This window comes from Echinops telfairi, unplaced genomic scaffold (assembly GCF_000313985.2).
Source record: "Echinops telfairi isolate 266 unplaced genomic scaffold, ASM31398v2 ScPeMD7_4;HRSCAF=17, whole genome shotgun sequence".
NCBI lineage: Eukaryota > Metazoa > Chordata > Mammalia > Afrosoricida > Tenrecidae > Echinops > Echinops telfairi.
Window position 1 is genome coordinate 13,308,222 of NW_022103900.1, and position 11,086 is coordinate 13,319,307.

Below are 11,086 nucleotides of genomic sequence, written 5' to 3' on the forward strand. Positions count from 1 at the left end.
GGAGACATTGTTCAAGTTGGTCCCAAAGCATGCAAGATTCGCACCGTGGACCTGAGTGGAAGGCAAATGAGTTCCCGATGAGTGTTGACAACGCTGGTCCTGCCCTGTCTTAAGGAAGTACCAACAAGACGTCGCAGCAGGCACTTCTGGGCTCTGGGGCACGTGGCTCCTCCTTCAGGGGCACACAGCCCCTCAGCTTTGGTGAATGATTGGGTCTTGGAGGTCACTGGTCTGCAGGCACCAGGGCGGGGCGGGGTGGGGTGTCACTGGGTCTTGGACACGGGTGCTACCTCTTCCCAGACAAGCCCTCGCTCGGTGTCAGGAGACCAAGGTTTCTCTTCAGACGTTCTCAGCGAAACTTGCCAAAGTGCTTCCATTCGGTCTCACTCCCCACTTAAATTCACCCGCGGGACAGCCGGCAGCGACTCTCGCCTTCTCTTCACCGTTCTCCCCAAGTCACACTTTCCCAATGCTCACAGTGGCCGCTTGGACGGGAAATTCATATGCTGGAAGTTCATACGGAGTGCACGCTTCCCGAGGGCAGGACTGCCCAGTCCCCAGCAACGGCCAGCACGCTGCCCGCTCAGCGTCCACTTTGGCCAGCTTCCTTGGGCACCTCTCTGCAGATGGCAGGAGAGGGCCTGTGCTGGGAGAACTCCCTCCATTTCTCCTGCTAACTTTGGCCTCCCTTGGTTTTATAACTTTTCCAAGGAATTAAGTGACAATTAAAAAAAAAACAACCAACACCACCCTTTCTTTGTATGGGCCTCCTGTGCAGTTGATTCCTCGGTGGTCAATAACTTAAGACGCATTCAAAGAGTGTGCCTTTTAAATTGTTTTTCCTCCAATTCAAGCTAGAAACAGCCCTTCTCAGTTGTCACCGCCACCCGGCACCATCAGGTAAGAAGTGCCGGAGCTTCTGCCATCTGAGGCACGCTGCCAGCGCTGAGAGCTGGTGTGAGTGAGTGTCTATGGCACTCGGGTTTGTGCCTGCCACACTTCTCAGCACATACTACTTACAGGTCAGAGCAGAGCCACTTTTCTCCCCGGTTCTTTTCTCCTTCCACACGGGGAGATGACAGTGTGCACATGATGTGTCGGGAGCCGTAACTCTGTATTTTTAACTCCTCTATCTGCATGACTCACTTTCTTCGACTTAAAGTTCCATTCATATGACAAGTGACGGCTAGTCTGCTTTCCAAATGAGATTTTCTTTGGATTCTACCTGGCTGTCCGTCTATTCCGCTCAACAAAGCCAATGAGAGAGCGGCTTGGGGCTCCACAGGACCTCTGGGCGCAGGAGGAGAGGATAGGGGCCCGAGGCCCAGAAGTTGAGTGAGAGTAAGTCCTGTGTCCTGGATTCGTGACGTCATCTCCCTGGCCTTGGTTTCCGCACCTGTAAAACTAGGTTTGGATTGGATGGTCTCTAGTTTCTCTTCTCGTTTGAATTCCGGGGGTCCACGGTTCTTAGTCCTTGTTCCAATGGGCAATTTTGAACGCTATGCAGCAGAGGTCATTCTTTATCACACTCTCTGTAGGGCATTGTGGGGCCAGGGACAAACTCGTGCCAACCTGTGAACGGTTCCTGTGTCCAATACTTCAGAGACTAGGAAGTGTTACATGACCTTTGGTAAGTTAATGATCTCCCAATGGCACTATTTGTCACCAAGTGGTGAATGCTGCTTCTACCTGCAGATGTGCCCCCACCCCGACCCCCCTCTGTGCTCTGCTTTGGTCATATTGGTTATGAAACAACTGCTGGTTAAATGTCTATATATTTCTTTTAAACTAGTGAATTTGGTATCAGGTTAGACTTCAGAAAACTATGACATGGAAATTATAGAGTGAGCTCAAAATTGCTATAAAATTGACTCATTGCTTCTTACCATGGCTACTATTCCCTTTCTTGTTACATTCATGCTTCTGGATACTGAGGGACAACAAACCCTCATTGTGTGTCTATCTTGTATCACTATAATAAACACATTGCATATTTATTATGCATCAGGCACCCTACAAGAACTAGGGCTACAAAATGGATAGGACAATGCTTTGGGCCTTAAGGAGTTAACATTTTAAATATACCTTCTCATTTATTGACTATCTCATTATCCAGTCTGTCACAATGATGACTATAGTAAAAAAAAAATCTACTATCCAATTATTTTGCCCATTGCTGGCATGCATCCGGCAGTAATGAAAACCAAGGTGCCAGTGAGGGTAGTGCTGGTTGTGATGGCTCTGTGTCAATTTGACTGGGTCATAACTCTCGGTGGTTCTGTAATTATGCAATGATGTCATTTGGCAGTGATATAATAATGTGGTAATAATGTCACTCTCTATTTGTGATCTGATGTGGCCATTCTACATTCTTGCATAATGCCAACTTTGTCTAACAACCTGCCCTTTAGAACCGAACGGTGCTGATAACAGGAAAGGTATAACATGAAGCTAATCGGCCATGAGAGCACAAGAGGCAATCAGGTTCTTTCATATTGCTAAGGGATTGATGGAGGGGTTACATAACAAAACAGTTGCTATGAGCAATATTTACCAAGAAATTATGAAAAGTCTCAGATTCAGGTAATCAGAGAAAACAAGAAGAATCCAAGATAGGGGCCAGGGGGTGGGCTTGGGGTGGGGTGGGGGGTACACAGCTTCAGAGCTTAGCTTCTGCCACCAAGACAGAACTAAGCAACAGCAGTTGGCCATCTCTTCCGATGCATTGTGTATTTGTCTTCTGGCTACGTGATGATCTTTATTCTCTGTGAACTCAAAATATCGATGTAGACTTTGTGTTGTGAACACACTCCGCCTAACATATACCAATTCAACAGTTTCTCCAAGTACATCTCAGTGATGTGGGTTACATTCTTCAAGCGCTGCAAGTATTCCTTCCCTTGTTTTCCAAATTGCCCTTACCCATTTACATAAACTCATTTTTCCAATGAGACCCAGTTCCACAGATCTGCTCGGTGAGTTGCAAAAGAAGCTGATCACAGATAACTTGCAACACTTGGGAAAACCAGGGTCAATATTAGACACTCTAGAGCTGTGGTAGAGTTTGCAGTTAGCTCATAGCGCCTCCTCGTTGTTACACTAGGCAAAGTCTTTTTTGACAAAGAAAAATGAATGACATAACTGAGAAAATACAACTGTCATTCCAAACTCCTCTAAGCTAGAGGTAGCTAGCCTTCTCTGATAGGCACACAGGACTTATAGCAAAGACGAGTAGTTGGAGACCAACGAGGAGAGCATCAAAGGCTACATGGAAACCAAATTCAGTCTCAGTAGCCACAGACCCTGCTAACCTGGTCTTTGGGTCTCTTGGACCAGCAGATACTCCAACATAAAGTTGGATATTCATTATTGATGTCATACTTTATTGCCTTCAACAGATACCACGCAGAAGTAGCAGCTTCAGAAGGGAACTGCTGCACTCCGGGATTCCAAGAGCAGCCCTCTTACTGTCAATGGCCAGGTTAGAGACATTTAACCACCTAGAGATATTTTTCACATGGGAAACCAACGTGGTTGTTTTCTTTTCTTTTCTTTTTTAATCACATTGTGAGGTAAAGAAAGCTAGGTAAAATGTTCCTCTGGGAATATTTTGGACCTCACCTCAGTAGAAGCCTATGTTCTAACCATAAGAAATGAATGTTTATATGTTTCAACAGTGGACTGCAATCCAAGAGGTTGGTAGTTCCAAACCACCAGCTGCTCCTTGGGAGATAGATGAGGCTGTCTACTCCTGTAAAGAGCTACAGTCTCAGAAACACACAGAGGCCTGTCTATCCTGCCCTACAGGGTTGCTGTGATGGCAATGAGTTATTTGAAATTGGCCTTGATTAAAGTACCTTACAAATTGTCCACTAATGTCAATCTACTGTCTGAAGACTAGACACATATTTTTAATCCAGATACATGTTTTTAAAAACAACTAGGTTTGTTTGATGAAGGGCATTATTTAGGTTTTCTTTAGAAGCCCTGCTAATCACAACGCTGCCAGTTCAAAACCACCTGCTGTTCTGCAGCAGAAAGATGGGGCTTTCTACCTCTGTTAAGAATTGCAGTCTCAGAAGCCCAGAGGCAATTTTTGCCTTGTTCTATAGGGCCACCACGAGTCAGTATTGACTCTCTGGCACAGATTTTTAGTTTGGATATTTCCTTTGGTTGGAGATGGCCTATAATATCATGTCATGGAAAGTTTTACTTGATCCAAAGAAAAACAAGAGGGAGTGTCCCTACTACAAATTCACGTAGTACAGGAAGAAAAGCAATCTACAAGTCTCACTGTCTCAAATTCCTCCCCTGCGTCCCCACCCCCATTCCCCACGGCCAGCCGTTGACTCCAGCCTTCCACCGGGTTTCCCATTTCCAAATATCAGAAAGCCATGTTTTTTAATGTGAAAGGGCCCACAGGCACATATGTCAGTGAATTGGGAGAATCCTCCTTCTTAACAGTGTTCTGCTTTTCTTTTAAGAATTCTAGCAAAACACAGAGTTATTGTGAGTTTGAGTCTATCCGGCCGACACAGGCGTCTTTGGGGAAGGGAGATCAAGCATCTTTTAGAATCCAGTGTCATTCCTGCTTGAGCCAAGCAAGGAAATACACAAAGGCTTAAAAACCTCGTTAAAAGAAAGCAAACCTTAACCGCCCCCCACCAAGACGTCAAGACAATCTATTGAGTCTCTTTTAGAGTAAGTATTGGAAGGTGTTGAGAGAGACAGCAGAGACAGAGAGAGAACAGGAGCTAACCCCCAGCTTCTGACATGCAGACTCTCTGGACATCCACTGTTTGTCTTGTTGATGCTATTCACAGCATGCTCTTTTGAGGTGACAAACCAGCAGCAAGAGACACATGCTCCCAGTCTAATGCAGCCTCTTTCTCTAGTCACACAGATTTCCCAATATTTCCCACGAAGTCAGACAGAGCTTGCCGATTGGGATGCATGAATGCAGGATGGTGCATAAATGGAAGCTCCCAGTTTCGCAGTTGCTTCATTTAAGGAGTGAATTTTCTTTTTCCAATCTAGAAATTTGATACCACTATTAAATACCATTCTGTGGGACTTGTTGATTTATGCATGATGCATTTATATCAGTCTTGCAGGGGGCAACACGGTGAACTCAAGTTACAAACTCTCTTCTTGAGTTGAGGAAGAACACCGGGCACCCTCAGTGTGAGGTGGATCTAAGTCTACGATTCAGGACTTTCCAGGCCTGTTGCCTCCCCAGACACACAGAGGACATAGGCTGACCAGGCTTTTTTTAGAAGACACCATTTAACATAAGGGAAAGCAACCAACAAATAGTTTGAGGGAGAAGGTCTTACCTTTGGGAAATCAGCTGCTAGAGTGATTAGGAAGGGGAGCTTTATGACAAAAAAAATGTAATATAAAAATCAAGTAGAAAATGTTAATTTAAGTTATGAAAAGAAAAGAAAAAAGCCCTAAATATTCATCATAAACACTGTCCCAAATCCCTCAATCACTCTCTTAACAAAATGAGATTTTAGCATAACACAGGAATTCCTTTGACCTCCAATCAGCATGTAAGAAAATCGGACAGGATACATTCTTACTTATGAATTATGGCAACCCTCGGAGGGCTCTGGACACTTGAAGACAAACCCCTCCCCCGGCATGCATTGAAAGCCCTCACTTGCCATTTCAAGAGCTGTTCCTATGGGTGGCTACAGAGACATAAGAATGGGCGGGAACTTTTGGAGTTAGGAATTAGGGGAGATTTTCCAGAGAGTTAAACTTGAGGACCGGAAGGTCATTAAAGGAGCCCTGGTGGTGTTTTATAATAAAATTCAAATTAAAAAAATATTTAAGAGTGAAGTAGAAGATAAACTTATAGTAATAGAGGCTTTTAGTATCGTTCTTAGACAGACATAGCACTGATGGGTGCCAATCTGTTTCTCACTTCTCTTTTATTTTGTCTCCTTATACTAAAGAATGTCCCCTAGAACACCCTTTGGTGTGACTATGGTGGAATTTTCCACAGGAACAGATCCAGTGGATCCTGAGGAAACCTCGACTGCTGACCATGAACAAGCCCAGGTCAATGAAAGATTCTCAGCTTCAAGTCCAGCGTCTTCCTCTGAAAGAGCTTGCTCCCCTTAATATAGAATAGATTAGGAGAGACTCATAGAGGAAAGGTGGTAAGATTCTATGTGCTTGGCTGCTAACCACAAGGTCAATAGTTTGAAACCAGCAGCTGCTCCAAGGGAGAAAGAGAGGCTTTCTAATCTCATAAAGAGCCACAGTCTCAGAAACCCACAGGCACAGTTCTGCTCTGTCCTACAGGGTTGCTATGAGTTGGAATTCGATGGCAGTGGGTTTGGTTTGGGAAGGTATTGAATGTAAAACTGTCCAGGCATGTGTCATATGATTTTTAAAAATGGTTGCAAAATGTAGTCAGACATCTAGGAGGATTCTGGGCCATGTAGGATGAAAGAATACAATTGAATTTCATTGTAAAAGAGTAGAGGCCAAAATGAATATCAAAAATGTCATATACTGGGCACTCATTTATAGCACCATTTTCCCCCTCCACCACCATAGTAATTTGGAGTTCACTTTCAATTTGAAAGAGAGATATTAAAAAGCATTCAAACATTTGTGATAAATACTATCTCTACCCACTTAAAAATAATTTTCTGAAATACTTTCGCTCTAAATTGGATGGAAACCAGTACTTATTCTTTCGGGCTGATGGCTTCATGTCATAAAAGTGATTGGTATTAGCATGTAATCTCAGGATTGTAAAATTCAAACCTTTTGGAAGGAAAGCTTGACTCCTTATCTTTTGGGTTATCAGCAGTAATCAGAAGATTTCTCCACAAAGCAGTCTTTGACATTTCATCAGAAATATTGATCACCGATGGATCCTCTCTAGGTACAAGTTTACCCAAAAATGAAATAACAAACATTCAGTGAGTTAACAGCACTTACCCTATGATAGAAAGCCTAATATATACCTGTGTTGAGTGTTTTTACAGTCGCTTGTAATGAAACAATCAATATATATTAAATAGCTCTCTGAAGTATAAACATCGTGTGAAAAAATAAAAATCTGAAAGAAAAATTTTAGGCATATAAAAATTGATTTGGCCATGATGGCTACCATGCACTCCATATTAAAACGTAAGTTCTATGTGGTGGCTGCTCCATCCCCTCCCCTTAACACACTAATGGCAGCTGTCTTCTAAAACGTAGGTCAGATCACACCAGTCCTGGGCTCAGAAGCCCGCAGTGGCTCTCAGCATCCTGAATAAAAGCTGGCATCCTTACAAAGCCCCAGGAGCCTCCTCTGGTGCCACCCTCAGCCCTCTGGCCTTCTCTATGGCTGCTATTGCTCACTCCTCGATGGCCTCAGGGCTGTGGTAGAACACACCAGTCTGCCAGAATGTCCCTTCCAAACCTTACCTCCTGTGGTGGTGCAACTCTTCCCTTCTGTCATGTTTATTGCGTCTTCTTGTCAACACTCCCCCACCCCGCCAATCTGTGTCACCTTGGCTAGGCCATGATTTGCAGCATTGCATGATTATCCTCTGTTTTATGACCGGATGTGATTACCCAGTGGGTTGTAAAGTTTAACTTCCATGATGTTAATGAGTAGAATTAGAGGGATTTATGTTAATGAGGCAAGATACAATCCATGGGATTGGGATGTATCTTGAGTTAATCTCTTTTGAGATATAAAAGTGATTAGACTTCAAGCCCCCTAACCTAGCCTGTGAGAGAAAACATTTATCCTGTGAAAGCCAGGCACTTAGAGCACTTCTGTGTAGATCTTCACTGGGCACAAGAGTCCTTCTCTCAGAGTTCTTCTCTGACTGTTTAAAATTGCATTCCAACCCCCTCCTGGGACTCCTAGCCCTATTTTTCACTCCCCCCCTATTTTTCACTTTTATTGCACTTTTGTCATCTGACATACCATAGGTTTTTCTTGTTTGTCTGTGTAATGTTATTCCCTCCCCTCCCCATTCTATTAGAATACAAAGGGAGGCCAGAGATGCTTGATTCCAACAGATCCTGGCACTTAGCACGCGCTCAATACACCGTGGCTGCATAAATGCAACCAAATAGAACACTTCAGACAGAAGCGTTCTAACTGGCTGAGGGACTCACAACATCAGGGTCTGTCTCACATCTTAACCTCAGGTGGGTGTTTTATTTTGTTTTGTTTTTAAAAGCACCAATTACAGAGGACCCTCAGAATACTACAAAACACTCCCTGAGCTAGACATACAGCCAACTGGCAGCAAGAATAAGTCAGAGCTGAAGTCAGAGAAAGTGAACGAGATAACGGCATTCTTTTAACAGAGGGGAGAGGTTCTGCTGTGAAAAAGAACCAGGGTCTACGGAGGCCCTAGGCTGACATCACACATTCCTCACTGGTGATTGTCCACAAAAGAGCAACAAGTGAACCTTTAAGAAGAAAAGCCTTGGGCCTCAGAGGGTCCCAGGCTGGATGTGTGTCTTCAGTTCTACCAATCCCTCCAGGCCCCGGTTTGCCTAGAAAGATCGTGTCCCAGGAACGGACGTCAATTACTTTCCCGAGTGCCATGGGGAAGACAAGGTTTTCATCACGTTCATGACAGTCTTGTGAGCAAGAGTTTAGAAAAAGCTAAAGTAAGCAAATGTATTTATTTATATATTTTACAATGCAGTAAGATTTTGGAGTTTTAACAAGCCATTGTGCACCGTGGATCTCCCAAATGGAATGCAGTATGGAGCATTTTCCAAACTTGTGTGTAGCCACACACTCTTTGGAGAATCTCACTGGTACCACATGCGACCAATTTTCTATAAAACGCAGTTGGGGAAATGCTGGCTTCAACTAAACGACCAACCAAATTGTTCAATTTAAATACTATGAAAAAAATATTTAAAGAGCCCGCTGCACTCACCTTTTAGAGGTAGACAATGGTAACAATAACAAGCAATGTTAGGGATACACTTTTAGAGTCAGATCCTCTTCTACTTTGAATCTTTCAAACTTTGAAAAATTCCCCACTAAGAGAAAACTCATCCACTTGTATTGGCACGCCTGAAAATTCCTTGAGCACTTTGAGACTATGAAATTGGGTGCTAACCGGTGCACAAAACATAATTGGACAAGGAAAATATTGAACTTAAACTAAAAGTGATGTTATTTGGGATCAAATACTTGGAAAAGTTTATTATCATTTTTACTCTTATAACTTACAGGAGTTTGCTTTCTTCTGCTGTGTCTTTGCACACAAAGATGGCTCACATATTTTGGAGAGTTGCATTAAGATGTTCTGAAATGATTGCTGTGATTGAATTCTGCAACTCAGGTATTATTTCTCTATTTTTAATTTTCTTGAGCACATTATTTCTCTAGTTGTATATTTTCTTGAGCACATCCCCAGAGTTAAAACATTTACAGTTGCTCAACTGATTTATCCCAGAAGCGAATCGGTACCCTGTCTTCTGGGGTGCTACATTCCTATGAGCACATCATGACACGCTCCCTGCCACTCTTCCTCTCACACAGTTTGGCAATAGCTCCCAAGAGAGTGTGGCCAATTTAGTCCTGAGCCCTGGGCAATCCAATTCCTAGCCTAGAGCTTTCTACTCTATCACAATGTCAATAAACCACTATAGGAATCCACACAATAACAAATTCCTAAAGAGACTACCTCACCACAAATCCCACAACTCAGAGTGGCGTACCTGGAAATGCATATCTCACCTGTAATGCCCTTCCAGTGGGAGCTGCACTGTGCCCTCGTCTTCCATCGCCAGCATACTTTGTTCTTCCTGGAAAGAGACATATAATGCATATCCAACGGACCCGATGAGTCCCCATTTTACATTCAAGAGGAAACACAGCTTCATGTTTCATTATCTCATTAACCTCAGAACCTTCTACTTTGTTTGCATTTATTAATGCTAGCACAGGTCCTTTCAATAAATCATCAGCTACCAAGAACATAAGTAATTAATGAGAGACTTGCACCACAAAGTAATTTAAATGCTAACAACAATCTCCATCATGTCACTCAATGCAAAACATGGTTAATTTCCAGTTTTTAAAAATCTTCTAAGCTTCATAAAGACAAAAGCATGAGGCAGGGACTCGGTGTCATTGTTATAAAGTTGAAAGTGCATTTTATCTACTTAGAGGGGGTGAGGAAGTGTTCAGAGTAGCCGTTCTTAAACTCTCATTTACATCAGAATCGCCGGGTGGGCTTGATAAAACACAGGGTGCTAAACCCTGCCCAGAAGTTTCCCATTCAATAGGTCTGAAGTAAGACACCAACATTGTTCATGTCCAACAAGTTACCAGGTGATGCAGATTCTGTGGGTCTGAGGACACATTTTGATAACCACTGGGCAATAGCGCACTCATCGGCATTAGCTCAAAACACATGGGACGGGAAATGGCAGAGCTGACGGAGCTTTGAGGCATCTTACGCTTGGTTTCATGGCACAGATTTCTTCCCACAATCCTTCCTGGTTTCTTCCATAAAGGGATATTATCCAGGTATTCATCTTTCCATACATAACAATTTTAAACTATACATTTGGGATAAAAATAATTTTAAAGCTATCATACTCATGTGCTCTGCTTTAACTTGTTTTGAGCACCAAAAAAGAATTCAATTTAGAACTATTGAATTAATTTATTTTCATGTAGGTCAGTTAGAACTGCTTATGTTCAGAGAACAATTTAGGATCATGTAAGAGAATTAGAATTCCACCTTCAAAGCTGGGAATTAAGGATCCATCAAGATGAAGAGCTGCATGACCTCCTTCCCAAATGAAAAATGATCAAAGACATTAGGAGTAGATTTGTAGCCTCACCCCTTCCAGCTTTCAGTGGTGTATCCAAAGTTAGCTCAGCTGGCTTAACCCATGTTGTGAAAGAGGTAAGATCTTTGGTTGAGGTCATTATTTCTGACACGCAAGAAGGCAGGCTTTGACCCTCAATTTGCTCATGCCATGGTTTGAAAAACCATTGACATATTTCTTGTTCCTAAAAAGAAACTAAGTAAATTTTAGCCCCTCTGAAACACACACACACACTCACACGCGCATATGT

At 43.0% G+C, this 11,086-nt stretch overlaps 1 protein-coding gene across 5 annotated transcripts in view; it reads right to left on the reverse strand.

The window, feature by feature from the left end:
* Positions 1 to 4,645: 4,645 nt before the first annotated feature.
* LOC101650336 (sodium-driven chloride bicarbonate exchanger) overlaps positions 4,646 to 11,086 on the reverse strand; it is a 114,925-nt gene continuing 108,484 nt past the window's right edge. For 4 of the 5 annotated variants that reach the window (XM_045298841.1, XM_004703919.2, XM_045298837.1 and 1 more), the window contains 2 exons: positions 9,734 to 9,801; positions 6,375 to 6,903 (listed from right to left, as the gene is read on the reverse strand). In XM_045298841.1, the coding sequence (XP_045154776.1) occupies positions 6,753 to 6,903; positions 9,734 to 9,801 (219 nt within the window). In that variant the 3' untranslated portion in view covers positions 6,375 to 6,752. Of the gene's footprint in view, positions 5,376 to 6,374; positions 6,904 to 9,733; positions 9,802 to 11,086 lie in introns of those variants that run through there. The other variant, XM_045298832.1, reaches the window with a different exon arrangement.